Raw genomic sequence first — 24,414 nt, 5'->3', positions numbered from 1 at the left:
TTACTTTCTGTTGATTTAATTAAAAACAAGAACAAGCTAAATCATTACAGTGTAATTGGATAGCTCAGAATGATATTTGTACAGAAACAGAGAAATGTATCCCAGACATTCATTCACAGCAGCTTCAGTTAATGGAAAATTTTCTGTGGGCTAATAAAGTTGTGCCACAGGAGCGCCTGGTGGCGCAGTGGGTTAAACTGCTGAGCTGCTGAACTTGCTAACTAAAAGGGCGGTGGTTTGAATCCGGGGAGCAGGGTGAGCCCCCGCTGTTAGCCCCAGCTTCCGCCAACCTAGCAGTTCGAAAGCATGCAAATGCGAGTAGATCAATAGGTATTGCTCTGGCAGGAAGGTAACGGAGCTCCATGCTGTCATGCTGGCCATATGACCTTGGAGGCATCTACGGACAACAACGGCTCTTCAGCTTAGAAATTGAGATGAGCACCACCCCCAGAGTCGGACACAACTAGATTTAATGTCAGGGGAAAACCTTTACTATCTTTTACAGGCAGATGAACTATTCAACTGAAGTAAACAGGGAAGCTGAGGCAATAGCTTTGTTAGTTAACACTCTTTTAGCCCTAAATTTGGGAATATGAGCTTGATCTTCTCACCAGGGACTCAACCCAATCTGAGCCACCTTAACATTTTTTAATAAGAGGACTGAATAAAAGACCCTTATGGGAGGAAAAACATGGAGGGTCTGTGCTTTGTATTAAAGGGGAACCCCTACTCTTTGAATTTTCTAAGAGCAGAAATGTTCCCTTTTGTTAGTGAAAAGTGGAAAGTTCCTGGGGGAAGGCACAGATATAGGTCAGGGGATGAGGAATAGGCTGCATATGTCATGACAGAGTTGCATTTTAAAAACATATTAAAAATATGAGACATATAAGCAAGTAACCCTGAAGCCAAGCCAAGAAAATGACGTACCTTATGTAAATTAAAGTGAACATTCAAGCATGTATAATTGCGTACACTTGCACACTCTGTCTTGCTTCCAATTATTGGGGAAGGACGGCCCTTCTCCTTGTTGTTATTGCCAAACTTCCTTTGCAACCCTTGCCAGTGCCCCCTTGTTATACTGCTTTTGATGGTCCAGCTCAGTTTCAAAACCAATTTGCTGCAGGGCAAAGGGTGCTTTTATTTGATGAATCTTAGCCCAAACATCCTTTGCTGTGTAATAAATACCTTGTTGTCAGAATACGAAGATAAGGTGTCTAACGTTCTGAGATTATGTACATAAAAATAAGCTGAGAAACGTTCAACATTAATGTTACGCAGATATTATGATGATTATTGTCATATATCGAAAGGGGTGCTTTACACACAGTAAACCAAAATTGAAAGAAGACAGACCTCCCTCCCTCCCACAAGCAAAGCAAAGCCCTTGCCTCATCCCTTCCAGTGAGGAAACAGGATTCAGTGTAGCTGCTGAAGTCTTCTCCCACAGCCAGTGGAACAATTCTGGCAGCCACCAGGTGGAGTTTGTTCAGTTGTCAAGTAGTTTCCTTCGGAGGCAGATGGAGACCAAGCGTCCACCTGCTGCATCGGGATTTGGAAGCACCCTGAGTGAATCGGCCTGTTGAATGGTTCTACGGAAATCATCTTGGTGGCAAAGGCTGCAAGGCATCACATGTTTGAGCTTACCAAAAACCAGAGGCCGTCAAAAGAAGAAATAAGGACCCACCAAAAGAAGGTAGGACCGACTCTCACCCCAGGTTTTAATTCTTGCGATAGAACTCCTTCAGAGCTTCTCCTGCAAAACCTCTTAATGTTTGTCTCTTTTAATATCTCTCACTATATGCTTGTGAAATATACTGCTTTTTGGTGGAGGCTGAGGAAATGATGCTCAGTATACTAGCATGTTAGCTTATTATTTTCCTGTATGAAGTAGGATTGCCGAAAGCAGACAATGAGTAAAAGAAAAAATGTATATGTCCCAAGGTTTTTGAAAGGTGTTTAAAATAAAATAAACAGCCTAAAGGAACCAAGAAAAACAATCCACCAGAAAAAGGTATTGTTTTAAACATCTGAATGTAAAAACTCTGAGCATCAGTATACCTCTAGTTTGATTGGCAAGACTTGAATTTCTTGCTATTAAATGTTTCAGTTCTTTAAAAGGTGCACATAGAAATAAAATATGTTTTTAGATATCTGACTGAACTGCACTAGAATCGGCCTTGTGTACAATCCAGAATCATCTGAACATTGTCTCTTATTATTTGTGACTGGAGACTTCACTGATAGACCAGATTACATGCAGACCTTGGTACAGCCTCTAAAGCAGTACAATTACCATAGGAGTACGGGTAGTCCCTGAGTTACAACCATCTGACTTGGAAATGACTCATAGTTAAGACTGGGGTGGGACAACAGGAAGTGAGAGAAATCTTCCCCTCAGAAGGGAAATCCACTAATGGGGAAAAGGTGTCTCCACTGAAGCTTTATCACCAATCCCTGTTTCTACAACAAGTCAGATTTCTCAAAATCCAATTCTCACAGGACAGAAAGTGAGGTGAGATCTTCTGAACAAGAGCACAGAGAGCAAAACAAACACCACAGGGGTGTTAACCCTTCCTATCCAAAACATGGATGCAAGTGCATGTACACACACACACACACACACAATTTATTTATTTATTTATTGTTTACTTCATTTCTACCCCACCTTTCTTGACCCCAAAGGGGACTCAAGATGGCTTACACATCTGGCAAAAATTAAATGCTGCACAGGTAAGCAATATATACACACACGCGCGCCTGGAGTTACACTTACCTGTTCTGAATTACAAACAAATTCAACATAAGAACAAATCTACAAAATTTGGGGACTGCCTGTATAGTTGAAAGAATAAATCATAACATTATTTTCTTAACCAATTCTATTCATCTACTTTCCATTGGTTTGTAAAAGCGATTTATGCTATTGTTTAGGAACAAAAGCAAACCAAAAAAGTTAAGCAGAGAGAGGTTATTCTTAAACTATCTGTTAGGAAATCAAATGACTACATGATTAACTATATTGTGGAAGAATGCCTTAATCTAAAAATACAACACAACAAAGCTTCGTAGTAATCCAGGTATAATACAGCCTTTATATTCAGCAAGTGAAAATAATTTTTCAGGATCACTGAAAAGCAATTACAAATACAAATCTTACTGTTAAGTTTGAAATGGGGCCTTTGTAAGAAACAGAGGGTAAAAGAAATGAGAAGGAATCCTATCCTTTCCTCTGGCTAGTAAATAAAGGTGTCGTCGGTTTTGTAACAAATGGGTGCACTGTGGGATTATTTATTAAAATTTACTTTATCATTTATGTGAAAGGTACGATAGAACAGGAAGTTCCCCCTTATTGCTTCCACAACTGTTTTCCCCCCTGATTTTTATCTTATTTTGATAAGAGCAATGCCAGGAGGATGTTTTGCACATTGCACTGAATGGATACCCTGTAACTGCATGGTTTTTTAAAATGTACTTATCATGTGTGCTCAGGTCTTTATGGTTCAGTTAATTAAATGAACATATTTTATAACTAAAAGACTAGTTATGAATTAGCAGTGAACAAATGCCAGTAACAGTCATAAATGATGGTACACGTTCAATCTTCTAGGCACAAGATTAATAATTTTTTCTTTCATTAATTCCAGGTCCAACAGTATTAAGTGCTGCCTAAACTGAAGTAAACAGAGCTATTATGATTCTCCGTCATTCAGCCTCTAAGCAAAGAAAAATGTATATACCTGAAGTCATCAATACCATTAAAAATATAATGTATTACAGAACATAAAGATTGTTTTTGTGGCTTGTCACAATGAAGAATAGCCGACCTTTCTTAAAGCTCTGATTTGAATTGCTTCTGCCTTGCCAGATTTACAAGAATTATTTCTTCAGATTGTTTTGGATCCACCAACAATTTTAGCACCTTGCCACTGAAGGTACAAGAGATCTACCAAGAAGAAAACCTTAGCCATGGAAGTTTACACAGCATCCACATCTCCAGTACTTTGCAATGGATCATGTTTGTACACCCAAAACAAAACTCTTTCAGACAAATCAGAACACCAGCAATACGTTATAGGTCTTTTTTTGTCCTGTCTTTACACAATTTTCCTTTTTCCTATCGGCTTTGTAGGGAACATCCTTATTTTAGTGGTGAATATCAGTTTTCGTGAGAAGATGACTATTCCTGACCTATACTTTATAAACCTTGCTGCAGCAGATCTCATTTTAGTTGCTGACTCCCTCATCGAAGTTTTTAATCTTGATGTAAAGTATTACGATATTGCCATCATTTGTACTTTCATGTCTTTGTTCCTTCAAATCAATATGTACAGTAGCATATTCTTCCTAACATGGATGAGCTTTGACAGGTACATAGCCCTGGCAAAAGTCATGAGGTCCAACTTGTTTCGCACAATGGAACATGCCAGATTAAGTTGTGGTCTCATCTGGCTGGCTTCTATCTCTGCAACATTAGTTCCCTTTACAGCTGTATATCTGCAACACGCCGGAGAGGTTTCCTTCTGTTTTGCAGATGTAAAAGAAATCCAGTGGCTTGAAATAACATTGGGGTTCATCATCCCATTTGCCATCATTGGCCTTTGCTATTCGTTAATTGTTCGAGTCCTGGTAAGAGCCCACAGGCACCAAAGTCTGCGCCTCCGCCGACAGAAAGCGCTTCGCATGATTGTAGTTGTTGTTCTTGTCTTCTTCATCTGCTGGCTTCCTGAAAATGTCTTCATAAGTGTACAACTGCTCCAAAAGACAGACCAAACCTCATCAAGGGGCCAGTCTTTCAGACATAATTACCCCTTAACGGGACATATTGTGAACCTTGCAGCCTTCTCCAACAGCTGTTTGAACCCCCTTATCTACAGCTTCCTAGGTGAGACTTTCAGAGACAAACTAAAACTGTACATCGAGCAGAAAACCAAAGTGTCCGTTTTACATCGTTTTTGTCATGCCACTCTGAAATCAGTCATTACTGATAGCACTGAGCAGTCAGAGGTTTGATTTAGCCTGTATCAAGGTACCATGACAGAACATGATCACAATGCTGATTACTAACAGGAAAAAAATGTACATTTTGACCTGTGCACAGATTTGTACTCTATTTTTATGAGAATATGTAAAAGATTACATATTATCCAGATCTGATTTAAGTTTGAATAAGAATAAATGGCTTGTGGAAGGTTGGTTGAATTTGTTCACTCACAAATAATAAGATACTAGAAATATTATGAAAGGAAGGACATGACCATAATAGAATTATCCAATGTTGTTAGTTTTCTTGCATATATTGGATGCCCTGAACAAAACAATAAAATGACAATAAGACTGGAAAAACGCAATAGTACATATTGCTATGAACATCAATAAAAGTCATTGATTTTTCCATCCCAAGTATATCTGCTTACAAATTTGGTTTAGAGAGCTACACGGTTCAGAACACAATACTATATTTAGACAGATGCATTCTGTTACATACAGCGACTTAAGAAAAACAGAAAATCACTCTAGAATTACAGTGGAGACCTCTTTTTTGCCATATTTTTTTATGATTTACAAATCCCTGACATTCCCATGAGCACGTACCAGTTTGTAAGTGAAACCCCAAAATAAAGGAATAGTTTCCACAAACCTTAGCCAAATGTACAGAAATATCAAATCAAAGTCATGAAAGTGGACTTCCAGAACAATCCGTTTCCCCTCCCTTCTGAAACCACTGCATTACCATACAAAACAAACCAATGAACCAAATAATAAATTACATACAGTAGCCTGAAGATAGGAAAACTATGACTCTATCATGAAGTCTACTCTTCAGAGGAGGTGATATAAAGAACTTTATGAGAACTGAAAAAATGGGACTAAAGGGAAATGGAGGGCTGTGTGAAAGTGACTTTTCCAAACTTATGGTATGAATCCTCTTTTAGGATATAACTATTGGGAAGTTGAACAGGTATCAAGACTGGAAGGCCAAAATCAGAGCAATTTTTAAGACCCTAATGTTTATTTGTCAAAATAGCTTATATATGTGGCAGCATATTTTCAGTATCTCTTTCCAGAATGGAAAATGCAGCTTGTTCCATTACTTGCTTTTAATCACTCTCTCGATCACTATGATAAAAAGACAAGTTTCAGAGAAGAGTGGACCTCAATTGACTCTCACATTACAAAAAAACATGTTGTCTCCTTTGAATTTAAATTTGACCCTTGAATTTGACCTCCCCATGGCTGTAAGATCCTGAGAGCCTCTCAAAGCAATGTAGCAAATTATATTGGAGTAGGGGATGATGCAGCTCTTGCCACATAGATTTAGCATGATCTAGAGATGATATAGTAGAAATGATCAGGGACATTAAGCTGAGAAATCACTTGTTGGATGCTACCTGTGACTACAGAGAAGGCACAGATATGAATATGGAGGTTCAAAACACTCTTATTTCCCATGTGATTGCCTCTTTTCTACCTGTCTGGGTTGGGTCCTGGTTCCTCAAAGAACTCTGCTCTCTGGTGTGCTGCCCACGAAGGCCCATTAAATGTTGTGGAACCAGCTGCCACTAAAGCATTATTAAAGCAGCAAAGTGTGTGTAAAACTAAAAATTAATATGGATGCTGTCTCTTTATGAGATCAGAATATGTAGCTAATATGTAATTTTAAATGTTTATGATTTTTTTTGCAGATAAGACTTAAAATTACGGCTGCAACAAGCCGTCCAAACTTAATAAGAATTCATTTTTTGATTAGACGTAAATGTTTTAAGTCTAATCAAAGATACTTCATTACAATTCTACAAATTAGAAGTCAAAATATTGTTGAAGGCTTTCATGGCTGGAATCACTAGGTTCTTGTGGGTTTTTTCGGGCTATAGGGCCATGTTCTAGAGGCATTTCTCCTGCTCGGTTATGCGACCCTCAAGCAGGAGAAATGCCTCTAGAACATGGCCCTATAGCCCGAAAAAACCCACAAGAACCTAGAAGTCAAAATATATGTATAAAACACAGATGCACTACCTATTTTATATGTACTATATTTATAAATATTTACTTTCAATTGTTTAAATTTCAGGTGCATCATACAGCTGCCGGTTTACACAAAGTGTAGCACTCAAAAGTCAATTGCTTTACAGAGCCTGCACAGCATACAAACAGAAGTGTTCAAGCTGAGGATTATAATACTCTGATACTTTAACCATCATGGCTCTATCCTATGGAATCCTGGGATTTGTACTTTGATTACGAATTCTAAGTTTGAAATATTTCAATATATCAAAATATTGAGCCACATACTTGCCACTTAAAATATATAGGTGTGTTTAGGGGAAAAATCTTAAAATTTACTAGGAATTTTGGAATTCCATCCAAGGTGTTTAATAAAGAAACAAATCCCCAAATTCTAAAGCAGTGTTTCTCAGCCTAGGGGTTAGGACCCCTGGGGGGGGGGGTCATGAGGAAGTTTCAGAGGGGTCACCAAAGACCATCAAAAAACACATATTTCTGATGGTCTTAGGAACCCCTTTGGCAGAGAAGGCTGAAGATCTATCTCTCCGCCTGTCCTTCTCTTCCTTTTTGGAAACAGACCGGCCTCTCAGCAAAGGGGAAGGCTGTTTCTGAGACTCCAAGCGGGGAGGGGAGAGCAGGCATGCCCAGTGCATGGAAGTGTGGTGCGCATGTGCGGATGATGGAGTGTGTGCAAGGTGGGAGGGTGACCCGTGCCAGTGAGTCCCTACAAGGTACGGCGGTCTATGTGGGAAGCTTCGCCCAATTCTATCTTTGGTAGGGTTAATGAAGGTCTATTTTCCCCAAACTCCACCAGTGTTCACAATTGGTCATATTGGGTATTTGTGCCAAGTTTGGTCCAGATCTATCATTGTTTGAGTCCACAGTGCTCTCTGGATGTAGGTGAACTACAACTCCAAAACTCAAGGTCAATGCCCACCAAACCCTTCCAGTTTTATCTGTTGGTCATGGGAGTTCTGTGTGCCAAGTTTGATTCAATTCCATCGCTGGTGGAGTTCAGAATGCTCTTTTATTGTAGGTTAACTATAAATCCCAGAAACTACAACTCCCAAATGAAAAAATCAACCCCCCGCCCCACAAGTATTCAAATATTTCTGCCAAATTTAGTCCAGTGAATGAAACTACATCCTGCACATCAGGCATTTACATGACGATTCATAACAATAGCAAAACTACAGTTATGAAGTTGCAACAAAAATAATTTTTATGGTTGGGGATCACCATAACATGAGGAACTGTATTAAGGGGTTGAGGCATTAGGAAGGTTGAGAAACACTGTTCTAAAGGATCCAGTCCCATCAGTTAAACTGGTATCAATGTACAATATTTGTATAGTGTGAAAAAGACCTTAGAGAATGAACAGAGAACAAAGATCACTACAGTTCAGATTTCACCTTTAGGCTAGAACAAAGGATTTGCCAGAAGTGATTTTAGGTGTTTCAAACAACACTTTCCTCTCTCAGCATCAATGCCCTATCTGCAACATGGACAATAATAATGCCTTGTCTTGCACAACTGCTGGGAAAACAATGAAATGTAAAATGCTTGAATGCTCTGAAGTGCTATATAAAATGTACATAGTGCTGCTACTGTTATTACTGCAATTAATTTCCACTTCATCAAGTGAGACTAAGTAATGTCCCAAGTTTTTGTACTGACTTCAATGCATCCAATTTAGATTGGATCAAGAATAAAACAGCCTATGACTTTTTTTGTGGGAAAGTCACCAGCATCTTGCATGCTGGAAAAAAGATGCCTTTAGCTAGCTTTGCCTGGCATCTTTCCAGAATTGAAAAAGATTAAATGTTAAAACAACATCATGCTCTCTTCTCCCTCCCATAGTTATCTGACAGAGCAGCGCTGTTTGTGGAACACTTGGGAGTGGTCTGGACACAGCATGCTGGTCACAAGGTGTGCTGGTCACTAAAGGATAGCCAGAATATAGGGATTTCACAATAAAACTAAGATAGGTCCAACCATCTTGAAGCATTCTTTCTCATTCTCTTTCTCTCACATGCACGCAGAAAAGAGACCAGAGATCATTGTAGCTACCAAAAAGGCATTAAAAGATTATGAAAGAGATACTATTGTGGGCTTTTGGTGAGCAAGAGTTAAGAACGGCAGTTCATGAGAAAAACTCAGTGTGAAAAGATGTCTGAAGTTGTTACTAGTCTGGTATGTGGGGTGTCATTCAAAGTCAACCATTTGGCAGACAAGCAACAAAACAAGCACGCACAAACATTTGATACCACTCAAAAATGACACTCACAGAAGTAGAATAGATTCAACATGTGTGTCAGAAGAGCTGCTTGATGAAATGATAGATCCAAAGCAATTATGCATAAACTGTTATCTATGGCTCTGATTTAAAAGCGAAGATGTTTGTGTACATTTGGCAGCCAGGAATAGTTAATGGAGACCAATGTTAACCTGTTGTTGTTGTTCATTCGTTCAGTCGTCTCCGACTCTTCGTGACCTCATGGACCAGCCCACGCCAGAGCTCCCTGTCGGCCGTCACCACCCCCAGCTCCTTCAAGGTCAGTCCAGTCACTTCAAGGATGCCATCCATCCATCTTGCCCTTGGTCGGCCCCTCTTCCTTTTGCCTTCCACTTTCCCCAGCATAATTGTCTTTTCTAGGCTTTCCTGTCTCCTCATGATGTGGCCAAAGTACTTCAACTTTGTCTCTAGTATCCTTCCCTCCAGTGAGCAGTCGGGCTTTATTTCCTGAAGGATGGACTGGTTGGATCTTCTCGCAGTCCAAGGCACTCTCAGAACTTTCCTCCAACACTACAGCTCAAAAGCATCTATCTTCCTTCGCTCAGCCTTCCCTAAGGTCCAGCTCTCACATCCGTAATGTTAACCTACACAGTATCTAAGTGGACCTCTGTATAGAGTAAAACGTTGGAGTCTATTCAATGCAATCTGCACGATGGATGCTAGGTTCTGCTAACAGAGATTTTTAAAACTTGCTAATTAAAAGAAAATTGGGTAAAATCATGCGAATCACTGCAACATGTAAGTATTTAGCAATTGATACGACGAGTATCCTCTAACTGTGACCACCAGTTGGTTTTAGGCCATTCTCAACCATTTGCTTCAGCTGTTATTTATGACCTTTGATGCATTTTAATATGGCTTGAGATCTGGATAGTGTGGAATGCCTTACAATGCCCAGGGATATTGGTACAGTTGTTATGCCTGAGTATATTCAATTAGAAATGCCATGGCCACACAGGGCATAGCCAAACAGATGCACCCTCACTGTGCTGCATTCCCTTCCCAGTCACCTTAAGGAAGACTGATTCCATTAGCATTCCTTTAAAGCCCAAGAAGTAGGAATATGGCTCAGGATGTATCACATATGATGCTCAATCATCCAGGCTTTTATTTACATTTGACTGCAGTCTCCCTTCCCTCACCCAGGGATACGGCAACACCAGGGGCTAAGAATAAATACCAGTCTGCTGAGCAAGCTATCTTGGCTGGCAACAGAGGAAAGCTGCCAACTCTGCTTTGTTCTGAGGAACTGAGACTTCGCAGTTTCTTCTTATCATCTCATGGAAGCTGTCTGGTTTGTGATAGCAAGCCATTCAGTGAATACTGTAGTAATATTAAGTGGCTGATAAAAATCAGAAATTGGGAGTGCCAATAATATTATTCAGTGCCAGAAGCTAGACTTGACTACAATATTTCCAAATTATTTAACTTTTTTCTATCTTACTGTTGATATTATCTTATTTCAAACACATTTTTATGAGGACTGTAACAGATATTCATTTGTTTCTAATCCAAACACTTTCCAGATCATTTCCCCAAAATATAAAGTTGCTGATGCACAAGTATAGCACCGAATCTTCTGTTTTCCTTAGCAAGCACAGCAAGCACAATATTTTATTTTCAGGCCATGGGTGATCAGGTGTTTGGAATTCTTAGAAACATCATCCAAGCTGAGGAAGCTGCCTTATACGGAGTCAGACAAACAACCCATTTATCTTTATACAGTCTGCATTAACAAAATCTAGATTGTAACCTAAGGACATTACAAAATACTTATATACATGATACTAATGGAACTGCTGATGCGAATGTGTAGGCTTTCACTGTGTACTGACTGGACTAAAGACGAAGGGTATATTATCTGGGTGCAGAATTAAATTCAGACTAATGAGAAATATATCTATAGGCTTGGAATGTAAGGAAAATTGTTTTTACTTGTTATCTTTCAAAAAAAAGATACATGTTTTAGATAGATCTAGAATGAGGGAAAATGGAAATTGGTTTCTAAGGATTTAAAAAAAAATGCTTTTGATTTCTGAAGAGATATCAGAATGAAAAGAACCTAAGGTATTTATTTTCACCCCTCTAAAATTTGAACATAATCTGAATTAAGAAATCTAAACTACAGCACAAAATTATATATATATGACGCTCTGTCCTGTTGTTTAATGCCCAATGAAACATTCTTAACCTTTCTAAAGCCAGCTAAGCAGTACACAAAATATTGTGTTTATACCAAAAACAGTTGGAGATGCAAGCTTTTTGCATGGGAAAGCCATTTTCAAAGTAGGAACTGTTTTCCCAGCTGTGAATATACTTTCCTGGGAAATTTGTTCAGCCCATTAGACAAATATTCAAAGGAATGCAAAATTATTCAGCCTCATTTATGAATATAAATATTTCGGACATTTTTTACATTTTCATGAATGTGCTGTCATGGTAGAAGACTGCAATGAAAAACAATGCAAAGCAGGCATTGAACAGTTTGCTGCCAATCTGTAGTGAAAATTTAAAAATTCATTATTATTATTAATTTTTTTTGTCGTGTCAGGAGTGACTTGAGAAACCAAATCGCTTCTGGTGTGAGATAATTGGCCGTCTGCAAGGACGTTGCCCAGGGGACGTCCGGATGATTTGATTTTTTATCATCCTTGTAAGAGGCTTCTCTCATGTCCCTGCATGAGGAGCTGGAGCTGATAGAGGGAGCTCATCCGCCTCTTCCTGGATTTGGACCTGCAACCTGTCAGTCTTCAGTCCTGCCGGCACATGGGCTTAACCCACTGCACCACCGTGATGACTAATTTAAACATTGTCTTAAAAAAGAAAAAGGAATAATATAAAAGAAAAAAACAAAAACAAATTTACGCTTTGTCAATAGCATCCTGTATCATGTTTACCTGGTCCCATTGTCTTGCAAGTACTTTGCAAAATCATTCATTTGTCTTTCATAAAATGGTGACACTTAATATAGGATACTTTGCAACAGCAATTTTTTCTATTAAAGGTAAGGATAGAACCAACTGCAGCTACTCCTGTTTTATTTTACATGTATTCCTCTACTGCTTGCTGGACTGAGCTGGGCAGCAGCATAACCCCAAGGTAGATAGCTCATTAATTTGTTCCCTAACTGCAAACAATGAATATACCCGAAGATCATGGAAGAGTCAAGAGGTTCTGAAGGTAGAAATGACTGTTGCTAGAGCTCAGAACTGAAAACAGAAGGGAACCTTGTGGGATTCTGCAGGGGGAATCTAATGATGTTGGCAAGCAATTACCTGTCAGTACGCGCTGAGATAATCCTACCAAAAGTGAGTAGTTTAATCAAGAGTATCAATCCAACAGAATAATTAAGTGATCAGTGGTATCAAGGTCTGTAGGAAAGCATAATAGTATCAATAACTTTCCAATTTAACTGTTCCATGGCCAAGTCCACAATGTGCTTGTGCTTGGATGGAGCTCCTAGACTCCATTGTTAGGGACACAGGCAAGACATCAGAAATGAATCACTTTTTTCAAAAAGCTGCTGACATGCTAATGGTGGAAACTGAGGCACAAGTTTAAAAACTCCAGGTGTCTGGTAAATTAACATATACTAGTAATATAAAGAATGCAAGCTTTTTGTTCACAAAACTTTGCAATTCCTCAGACCAAATAAAGTACATAAATAGTGAGGCAGCAATCCTCTATCTATGTGATTTGACAGCCAGCCCTGTCTTGCTGACAGTGATTTCATCAACATGAAAGCTCACAGACTACTATTACAATTCCAAAAGTAAGAGAATATTTAATCCACATTACCTTGCCTTTGTAGGACTTCTTGGTGCAGGAACACCAAGAAAGCATGTCAACAGCTCAGAAAGGAAGAAAAAACAAACCAATCTTGTCTTATTGACAATACAAAAATAGACAAAGAGCAACATTGTGCCTATGGATGTCAAAACATTAATAAGCAAGCAAGCATTCATAACAAATATGATACTTCTGAACAACAAGCTTCAGACAAACATCAATATTTGCTGTAATCTAACAGAACAACAGCAACAATATTGCAACTGGCAACAACTGTAGCCCCTAAAATCTTAATGAAAATGATCACAGCACTTATATGACTTTTACTGTGTTTCTTTAATGAGAAATAACTGGAATTTTCCCAAGTGTTTGTTAAGCATGACTGATAGAAATTTCTTCCTTCCCATGTAGTTATAACCCAAGTGAATGTGACAGAATACTCAATGTTAATTTGAATTACTAAACTAGGTGCCCTCTTAAGTCAGAAATTCATACTGGTAAGAACTGCTTAAACCTTGTTAATATTAAGGGTTGTCAATATCTCTGCTGATGTAATGCTTAACTGCAATTGAGACAGGCACTGGAAAGCCAGAATTTGTGCTCAAGGAGGAGGGCCCTACAGTTCTTATCTCTTAAGCATTGTTAAGAAATCAGGGCCATTAAGTTTATATCAGCAGTTTATGACTTGTAAGACTATTCATACCTTAGCATAGGACTTCAGTTGCTTATTGTGATTTTATGTAAAAGGAAGAAAATTAAAAGTTTTTAAAAATATGACAATATTATTTGGAAAGGTCAACATGCCTGAAAGGCAAATATTTACACTAGTACAATTTTTGTTGGAACAAATTTTACTATAATGGTCATCACAATACTGAATGACATCCATATAAAACATTTTAACTTGCTTTCACAGTGCTTCACATCAAAATCAATTTGAAGTCTACATTGTAAAGTAATGTGGTGTGAAATATGCAGGCCCCAAAGGAGTGTAAAATGCAGCAACTTAATGAGTCAGTGAAATATCTTCACCTTTAAAAATAATCAATAATGAAAATCTTCTCCCAGCTTTATAATTAAGTAATACTGTTGGTTTTTCACCTAACAAGTCATATGTAATATAAATAAAAAATATGTATTTTTCCTTAAAGGAATCTGAGGATTGAAGTTACAAAAATTACCATTCAAAGTAATCATTGGGTTCTGCTGGAAAATACTAGCAGTTCTCAAAACTCTGTGCTGCCACTTCATATGATATGAACATATCGTAAACAACTTGCCAAAAGCTCAAACAAGCTGTTTGCCCTCTCTGTTCATCAAAGGCCACGACCTAATTCCTACAGTGCTGGGAAGTAGGGGACCCATGTGGAATTTCCTCTAATCTCAGCAGGAAAGTTGGGACTAGTCAATCAGGTCCTGCTAACCAGAGCCAGACTGCCAGACCAATGACAACATAAGAGAGATGCTTTGTATCTGACCTTCCAACTTCAGCTCAAAACTTCATCTTTAAAAAAGGACTGTAATATTATAACTTCTGTAATATGGAATGAGTTTCTGTTGTCAGAGGCTTTTGTGATGACAAAACCAGAATATACTGCAGAAAAGAACAGAAATTTTTCTGTAGATTCCCAGAAAGGACTTCAGAAAATGAAAGAAAAGGTGAAACTCAACATTCTGTGCTCCATTACTGTGCTAATGAGAATAGCTCCAATAGTTGTATTTATAACTAGCTAATAAAATCTATTAAGATCCATCCTGTGATTTCTAATACTATATTTTATTAACACAGTTTTGGGAGAAATGCACAGGCACACTTCATGAAAATTAATTACAGTAAGTCTGTTTCAGAACCATAGTAGTTATTTCCTGCTAACTATAGAACTGTGTTACATGGAATGTGAAGACTGCTAGTTCAGAGAAACGTAGACTCCCAAGGATATGCTTATAGTTAAGATACAGAGCATCATTTTGACTCATTGGATCTACTGATCCAATGTTGATTTTAGCTATCTTCATTCAGTGCATCAGAGCAATGAAACAAGTGACTATTCCTACAGATGAAAATATACAAAAGGGGATGTGTGCCACAGTAAGAGTCTATTTTGCAAATTCTTATACATCTGAATTTTAAGTATTCTTTTGCGTTGTTTTAGGATTTATGAAAACACATGTAATTTCAGAAAACACATACTTGCTCACTCACCTCCATTTTTTGTTTTTTCATCCTCGGTTCGTGTGCCTGTTGATCCTCCTCTGACATGGCATGCTTCAATTTCTTCTTCACCTTTTCCTTTCCCGGCATGAGATGTTTCATTTTTTTCTTTTCCTTTTTAGTCTTGATCTCTGCAGTTTTTCTGTTACTAGGCATTGTTTTCAACAACTGGAAGAGATAAGCTTTGTTAAATAAACTATAATGTAATTTAGGTGTACAGTCAAATAATTATAATTATAATTATTAACAACTACATTTCTATACAGCTTTTCTCACCCCTGGGGGGACTCAAAGCGCTTTACAACATAATAAATGGCAAATTTAATGCCTCACATATATATATATAAATATATAAAAATATCACATATCTAAATCAATAACATATAACTGTAGATAAAAACCATTAAAACTATAAAAACATCAAACATAGACATAAGCATGAAACATATTATTGCTGCAATTAACAATGTAGGCCCTTCTCTTCTCCCCTACCCCCACCCCCGACTGATTTCATTTCCTAATATTTAGTAGGAAAACACAAGTATCTGTGCTCACAAATTTCCATGAATGGAACCCCAAAATGTTAAGACTTTCTTATATCAAAGGTTCTTAGTTTATTGTCTCAAATGTTGAGGAACATGAGGTATATGTCATGAAATCTATGTGTTACTATGGGTCCACTGGCCATGCACTCAGTTCATATGTTTCTCATCACTGCTCAGGATCCGTTAAGTGATATAATACAGTCAATTCTACAACTTAGTAATGTTGGGTAAGCCATTACTCCAGGCAATCTTGTCTGCCAACCAGTCTTCCCACTTTGATAACCACCACAACCACAAAGAAATAAACCCAATACTCTTTTACTCTGGCTCCATTTGTATGCTTGTCCTCTTAATTGCTAGAGAGCACATGATGTCCAAACATTTAAGCTATTAATTTGCAGACATCAACCTTCTCCATGTCCTGCATACTTACATAACAAAGCTAAATATCTTGCTGTTGTGTGCCTTTCAATCACTTCCAAGTCATGGAGACCCTAAGGCAAACCTGTCATGGGGTTTTCTTGGCAAGATTTGTTATGAAGATTCCCCTTCCTCTGAGACTGTGTGACTTGCGTACAATCACGCAGAAGGTTTTCATGGCCATGCGAGAACACAAACCCTGGTCTCTAGAGTCACACTCAAACCACTACAGTATATCTTTCTACTTAATATAAAGGCTGTATTTAATTCAAGAAAAGACGTGCAGGTTCCATCCACCTAAAGGCATGAAAAAGCTGGCCAGAATGGATCCACATTTGTAATGATCCACACACAAACATACCTATTTTTGCCCTAGCAGTAAAATCAAAACTCAACAAAGGCCTCATAATTAAATGTCTTGAGACACAGTGCTAGAGTCCTTGTTTTCAAGGTTCCTCTGCATTTTAGCACGGTGCTATGGTGCTAAAATGAGAAAAGTTACCCCCACCAAAACCCTCTCTTCAATGATGTTATTAAAACCCCTTTCTGTAATGAGTATGACAAATCAAGTGAGTACAGTCCTGTGCTAGAGGGCTACTAAAAATCCTCCTGTAAAGATTTGGTGGATGGGATTTACTTTCATGCAACTGATTAATCGCTCCATTTGAAATCAGGAATTAATTGTTCTCCAAGTGAATTGGGCTAGCATGCTGGGGGATTAACTTTCCCTAAAATGTGGTACACAGAGCCATGTTCCAAATAAATAAATAAATAAATAAATAGCCAGAGGCATCCAGATTAGTTTGTTCTGCTTTGTTCCACAAGAACAGATGGTGGAGACTACCTTGCTGACAGCATACTAAGCTGGATAATGTGGACAGATGTATCTGTATTTGGGTTTGGGACAAGACATTTTCTTCTTGAATTCATTCCAAGCAAAAAAACAGCACGTTTTGGAAAAGTACATAAATACAACCAGTATGCAAACCAGCGCCAATATTTTGAAATAAAAAATATTCCTTATATGTTGATGTGTGGGAAATAAATGAAAAGAAATAAACGTTAAGCCAATGCTTTCTGTTTTCTACTTTTGATGTGAAGGATACTGTGTAAACGTATTTCTTTTTGAAACAGTGCGTTTCAACTTTCATTAGAAACATTACAATCTATTTCAAGAAAAGCTGTAGGAGAAGTATCTCCTCAGGACAAAGTGAAGAATAAAAAATTACCAGCTGTTTTTCTGAGTTCATTTTTTAAAATGGACATACAGTCAGAGATACAGATACAGAACAGAACAAGTGGAAAATATGCAATGTTAGTACAGTGAACACTTATCGCTGCATTAATAGTTGACAAATTAGCTTAACAAAGCAAGGAAGAATGCATTCTCATCAATTACTTCTGTTGTGAGTGGCCACTGGGTTGAGCTCATCTACATTTGGTTTCTTAATAAAAACATGCACTGCAATTCCACTTTATGACTCTAGTTTTCATATACAGAGATTGTATCAATCTATCTTTCTATACTTTACATCTGTAGCTGCCAACAACTGACCTGGCTAAACTAAGATCTGACCCTCAAATGGTTCTGCCAGGGCAGGCATGTTTTCCACTGCTTTGTTGCAGCAGATTAACACAGTTGCCAGTCTTGTAGGCACATTTTCAGTTTCTTCCCTGAGAAATACAGAAAGGTATCATTTTCTATTAAAAGTGTCTATATAGATTATATCTTTCAATGGGATAGCTTTGCAATCTATCAGACAACAAAAAAGACCTTAGTACCTCAAAACCTCACAGATCTATTGCAGTATCCATGTTTGTAAAACAGAATCTATGAAGTACTCGCAGCTACAGGTGGAATGTGTTTAAAAAGGAATCTGTTTTTGTACAAACACACTTCAGAATGGTTTTGTTGTTGGTAGAGCTTGAGCACAAAGTACTTTTGGTTGATGTCAGAAGTGGGCGAAATATACAAACTCCAATTTGAATTTTAAAAAAAACAACACCTTGTAACAATAGGTTTTGGACTATATCTCTTCATTTAGAAGCCATGTCAAAGGAGGAGCAGCTTAGGGAGCTGGGGATATTTAGCTTGGAGAAGATAAGGTTGAGAGGGAACATGATAGACATATGAAAATATCTCAAAGGATGTCATATTGAGGAGGGGTTAAGCTTGTTTTCTGTTGCTCCAGAATCTGGAACATAAATTAATGAGTTCAAACTACAGGAAAAGAGATTCCACCTAAACATTATGAAGAGCTTCCTGACAATGAGAGTGCTGCCTTGGGAGTTGGGTGAGGTCTTCTTCTCTGGAGGTTTCTAAGCAGAGGCTGTATGACCCTCTCTTGGTTGTGTTTTTCTGCCTGGCAGAACGGGGTTGGACTGGACAGCCCTAGGCATCTTTCCCATCTCTAGGAATATGATTCTCTTGAGACCAGGGTATAATTCCCCACTCAAGCCATGGAAGTCTAGTGGGTGATCTTGGGAGAGTCACACTCCCAGCTCCAGGAAATCCCATGATAGGTTTGCCTTTGGGCTGCCGTAAGTCAGAAACAACAAAAATATCATTTCATACGTATGTTTTGTACTTAAACAAATACACTACGCTTTATGAAGTTAAGTAGCCTTGTGATTCAATTGGTAATGAAATTCTCTGCTTTAACATTATACCGCAGTACATTTGTAGCTATTATACATTCGGCATGTATGAAGGAGTCGGAAAAAATACAGGCGTTAGAGCTGAAGATTTGGCAGAGTTAACATGGAGATGTATCAAACTACAGCAATCTAATATGAATCCATTTTCAGCCATGATTCCCACTGGATGATCTTATTAACACTTTTACAAAAATAAGTTGTGCAAATCTATTGCTGTAGAAGCAAATTGGAGAAATCTCAAAAAATAATGGCTTATTCCTTTTCAAGAAAGCATTTAATTAAGCTAAAAAAGTGGTAGTAGAAGCTCTGGGTTTTATCTTTGTTTTAATGTTCACACGGTTTTAATTATGTTTGCTCTTTAAATTATTTATGTTTCAATAGGTTGTTTTAACTTGATATTGTATGTTTTTATTCTGTTGTAACCTCTTTGGGACTGTGCTCAGAGAAAGGCACGATTTATTCTTTATTTATTTGCTTTATTTCTATACCGCATTTTTCAGCCCGGTTATAAATTATATACATTTCTCAAATAAATAAATAAATAAATTTGAACTGCAGAGGTGAGCATCTATTGCCTTGTTGTAGGACACCAAATCTTATTAGCCTGCACAGCACAGCTAATGGGGAGGCATCATGAAAATGGCAATACATAGGACAGCTGTCACATCTGATGAAGCATTCTCCCTAACTGACATATTATGTTTATTATGTACCTTCAATTTATCTGATTTATGGTGAGCCCATTAAATTCATAGGGTTTCCTTAGGCAATGAATACTCTGGAGGTGATTTTGCAAGCTCCTTCTTCTGAAGTATAACCTAGAGTATGCCTAGAGTTTGTGAAAGTTACTTTTTTTGGTTGAGGCTGCAGTTTCCAAAAAGAAATCTCCAGCCAGCATGATTTGAATGTTTACAGACTGCTTCTTCCCATGTTACTTTAAAATCTCAGTATCAAACTTTCATGTTATCAAAAGCATTCCGGTTTGACATTCATATATAATTTTGATTAAATGCACATGTCAGTTTTATATTATACAGTATCATGATAGGCAATCTCTCATGGCCAAATATGATTGTCATGTAGAAGTAAAACCTTGGCAGTAGATCTGAAAGTGACTGCAGAAACCTAGTCTTAATCTGCATGGTCTTTTGCAGTGAAGATATACATTTCCACATGGAAAGTGGTCCTGACAAGGGTTTGCTTCAGGTGCCTTCTTGCTCTTGGTGCATTTCTCCCTTTCGTCCTCTAGTTGTGCCTCTTCAAAATCCATCGCACTGTTGGTAACAGCTGACCTCCAGAGCCAGAGCTTCCCAATTCTCTCTTGGTACACTCGTACCTTGAGATGCCAGATCTGGCCACAGTAGTTCATGCCTTAGTCACATCCTGTTTGGACTACTGCAATGCTCTCTACATGAGGCTGCCTTTGAAGACAGTTCAGAAGCTTCAACTGGTGCAGAGATCGGCAGCCAGGTTACTAATTGAAGCTCCATACAGGGAGAGATCCACTCTCATGTTGCGGCAGCTCCAATGCCTGCCTGCCTTCTTCCCAAGAGATTTGCAGGAGTTTTTAAAGAGTCCACATGAACCCCGAGATCATCAGGAGAGACCCTTCTCTTGGTTCCACCACCGTCACAAGTGCGATTGGTGGGGACAAGAGAGCCTTTTAGGTGGTGGCCCCATGGCTCTGGAACGCCCTTCCTAAAGAGGTGTGATCAGCCCCTTCCTTGCTGGCCTTTTGCTCACAAATTAAAACCTTTTTATGGAACTAGGTTTTTCCTGAAGATCAATAATAGGCAATGACCAGACAGATACTGGTAATGTGTACTTTTGGAATGCTGTGGTGAACCAGCAATGCTTTTACATCACGACAATGCCTCATCATCACCATCCTCCAGACTGGACCCAGGGCAGCCTTGGCATTGCCCCAGCTCCCTCCAGATCGGGCCCAGGAGGGCCTTGTCATCACCTTCCACCAGTGGTTCTCAACCTGGGGTCCCCAGATGTTTTTGGCCTTCAACTCCCAGAATCCTAACAGCTGCTACACTGGCTGGGATTTCTGGGAATTGTAGGCCAAAAACATCTGGGGACCCCAGGTTGAGAACCACTGCCTTACACCAAGCCACTGTGACTTATGTTGATTGATTCTTCATTTTGGAATTGAATGTTTGCCAATCTGTTATTTTTGTTGTAAACTGCCCTGAGTCCCTTTGGGTATTAATATTATTACATGGCCTAAAGGAGATGGAGTTTTTAGAACCCTAGATAACTGTTTTTAATGAACAATTTTAGTGGATGAGAGTCAGGGATTTTTTAAAAATAGTATTTTTTTTTATTCTTATGTATTTTTGTCGCTTTTAACTACTGTACGCCGCTTTGAATCCCACCCATAGGAGAAAAGTGGGGTAAAATAAATTAATAAATAAATATTTCAGAAGTCCATGTAGACAGTCCATGTTTCGCAGGCGCACAATATTGCTGGTATTTGTGATGATAACTGCATAGTTTGTTTGACAATTCCGTGCAATCTAGGGTACTGAATTAGATTGCAATTAGACAATAGTTGCACACCTTTTGGAGGGACGTTTTGTAGGTTTGGCTTGAAAAGCACCATGCACCTCAATGGCACATACAAATATTGTGTAAAAAATTGTTGCCAGGGTATGTGTCTAAGGCAGGCATGAGCCAACTTTGGCCTGGCTGTTAGGCAGGAATGTCTTTGAAGAGTAAGGAGGAAGGGCTTTGTGTGTGTTGTGATTTTTTTATATTTGTTGCTCTTTTATAGGTTAGTCCCCAAGGTAGTTTATTTTGGCATCTGTGACAAAATTCCAAATGTGCCTCTCTATGACACCCAAAGCCCAATAATAAAATCACTATCAAACTGGTTTCCTTTCCTTAAACCAAAAATCAGCTACCTTAGGCATCCACTTTACTTTTTTAAATATATCTTTCTGTCTTGTTGCCATGTATTCCATAAATTAATTATGCACATTTTATCATGCTGGGTAGTGAGACAATAGGGGGCAAGTATGTGCATTTGATAGAACAAATGATAGACAATGAATCTTTGCTTGAGACTCTAGTTGCATTACACTGCCTATGGCCAACTTTTAAAAGTCAAGAGAAGGCAATACAGACCAGTGTTCTCTTTGTGCATTATGGTAGTAGAATATAGGTAGGGGCGTGTAGGTGGTGAACACAGAAGGAAAAAGGAGTGTATTGAAGAAATAAGAAATCAGATACATGGGTTGTTAGGGACTGGTAGATTTTCTGTTCCTTCCTTCACCTCTTTGGTATAATCCTAGAAAAAATGTAACTGTCAACATAGTGCACTAGCAGGATTGTTTCTTGCCATGGGCTCATTCTCCAGGCATCATTTGTCATATTGTATTGTCATCTGTCCTTTGAAAAACAACTGAAGGCCTTTCTGTGCACACAGGTATATGGAGAGAAGGATACTTGAAATACTTCTTGGGAGGAGAGCAATGTCCAGTCTCGATAAAATAGTAAAGAGTAGAGACATCACACTGGCAACAAAGATCCGCCTAGTCAAAGCCATGGTATTCCCTGTAGTAACCTATGGATGTGAGAGCTGGACCTTAGGGAAGGCTGAGCGAAGGAAGAGAGATGCTTTTGAACTGTGGTGTTGGAAGAAAGTTCTGAGAGTGCCTTGGACTGCGAGAAGATCCAACCAGTCCATCCTCCAGGAAATAAAGCCCGACTGCTCACTGGAGGGAAGGAGACTAGAGACAAAGTTGAAGTCCTTTGGCCACATCATGAGGAGACAGCAAAGCCTAGAGAAGACAATTATGCTGGGGAAAGTGGAAGGTCAAAGGTAGAGGGGCCGACCAAGGGCAAGATGGATGGATGGCATCCTTGAAGTGACTGGACTGACCTTGAAGGAGCTGGGGGTGGTGACGGCCGACAGGGAGCTCTGGCGTGGACTGGTCCATGAGGTCACGAAGAGTCGGAGACGACTGAACGAATGAACAACAACAACAATGTGCTTATGTGGCTGAGGGAGGAAAGAAAGGGGCCAGAGGCTGTTAGGAATGGTGGGAGTTGAAGTCCAAAACACCTGGGGGGCCCAAGTTTGCCCATGCCTGATCTACACATACACATAAATATACATGCATTCATGCACACACACATGTACTTAAGGTTGGGAGGAATCAAAGCTCCCTGCTTGAGTGGTGATGGCACTATCGTCAGCATAGATGAAAAACTCTGTCACTTCTGGCAGTGGCTGGTCATTTGACATTACTTTAAACGGCCATGGCTCAAGGCATCCTGGAAGTTGTTGTGGTTTGGGAAGGCACCACAACTCCCTGGCAGAGGCCTTGTCGAACTACAACTCCCAGGATTCCCATAGCCTTGAGCAGTGGCAGTGAAAGTGGTGTAGAGCCGCGTTGGTTCTGCAGTGTAGACGCACCCCTGAGTGACATTTCTCAGAGTCTTAATATTATCCAGCTATAATGTCGCCTTTCCTTACCAAAACATTATTGTTAACTCATAATGACGGGCCTCTGTGCTTCAGGAAGCGCAGCCCTTCTCCTCACCTCACACACGGCGCTTCTCCTCGCCTGGTTGTTCAATTCCGCCTCCCTCAGACCGCCCTCGCGCTCCTATTGGCTGCCGGGATGGCGCGTGCGGGCTACGATTGGATATCTTGCCCCTCCGTCACCTAAAAATAGCCAACGGGAGTCTCGGGTGGCTCCTTGATGTCCCGCCCCTACGCCGCCTCTCCTCCCTATTGGTTGAGATGCTCCTCCTCCTCCTCCTTCCCTCACGCGCTTTTCAACCCGGCCGCCTCAAAACCTCCTCGCGCTCTCATTCGCTGGCACCGGAGGGCGCGTGCGTGCTCCTATTGGTTCGCTTCAGCCTCCATCAGGAAAAAGAGCCTATGGGAAACCTAGGATGTTCCCCCCTTCTCTTCCTGAGTAGGCGGGACTTGGAGAAAGCACGTGACGCATCTATGCGTACAGAACGATTTAGACAAGCGAGGTGGGCGGGTGCTTCCGCGCGCACTCTCTCTTCCTATTGGTCGGTATATTTTTGACGGGCATTTTTCGTCATCTCTTTGAAAGGTGGGCGGGTTCTTCCGCGCTCTCTCTCTCTTCCTATTGGTCGGTGTATTTTTGACGGGCATTTTTCGTCATCTCTTTGAAAGGTGGGCGGGTTCTTCCGCGCTCTCTCTCTCTCTTCCTATTGGTCGGTGTATTTTTGACGGGCATTTTTCGTCATATCTTTAGATTTCTGCTCTTTGAATTTCTCCAGAGTTGCTGTGAGTTTCCCAGGCTGTCTGGAAATGTTCCAGAAGCATTCTCTCCTGACGTTTCACCCACATCTATGGCAGGCATCCTTAGAGGTTGGAAACTAGGAAAATTGGGTTTATATATCAGTGGGAGAAAGAACTCCTGTCTGTTGGAGGCAAGTATAAATGTTGCAATTGGCCACCTTGATTAGAATTTAATGCCCTTGCAGCTTCAAAGCCT

The 24,414-nt window shown here is 39.4% G+C and overlaps 2 protein-coding genes across 4 annotated transcripts in view; one reads left to right on the top strand and one right to left on the bottom strand.

Moving 5' to 3' along the window:
• LOC132782136 (uncharacterized protein C7orf50) overlaps positions 1–23,558 on the bottom strand; it is a 112,484-nt gene extending 88,926 nt beyond the window's left edge. Inside the window, exons 1-3 of one of the 3 annotated variants that reach the window (XM_067461302.1) lie at positions 23,479–23,540; positions 17,820–17,938; positions 15,291–15,467 (exon numbers count right to left, since the gene is read on the bottom strand). In XM_067461302.1, the coding sequence (XP_067317403.1) occupies positions 15,291–15,455 (165 nt within the window). In that variant the 5' untranslated portion in view covers positions 15,456–15,467; positions 17,820–17,938; positions 23,479–23,540. Of the gene's footprint in view, positions 1–15,290; positions 15,468–17,819; positions 17,939–23,411 lie in introns of all 3 variants that reach the window. The other 2 variants (XM_060786836.2, XM_067461301.1) reach the window with 2 other exon arrangements.
• LOC132782133 (G-protein coupled estrogen receptor 1) lies at positions 919–5,010 on the top strand. Its single transcript, XM_060786830.2, has 2 exons — positions 919–1,693; positions 3,645–5,010. Exon 2 carries the CDS (start codon positions 3,967–3,969, stop codon positions 5,008–5,010), a length of 1,044 nt encoding a protein of 347 aa, XP_060642813.1. The 5' UTR covers positions 919–1,693; positions 3,645–3,966.
• Positions 23,559–24,414: the final 856 nt, after the last annotated feature.

This window comes from Anolis sagrei, chromosome Y (assembly GCF_037176765.1).
Source record: "Anolis sagrei isolate rAnoSag1 chromosome Y, rAnoSag1.mat, whole genome shotgun sequence".
NCBI classification, from domain to species: Eukaryota; Metazoa; Chordata; class Lepidosauria; order Squamata; family Dactyloidae; genus Anolis; species Anolis sagrei.
This window is presented reverse-complemented; position numbering and strand designations above follow the sequence as displayed.

Excerpts from the sequence above, each read along its gene's own strand:
- LOC132782133 (XM_060786830.2), top strand. The coding sequence starts at position 3,967 with ATGGAAGTTTACACAGCATCCACATCTCCAGTACTTTGCAATGGATCA.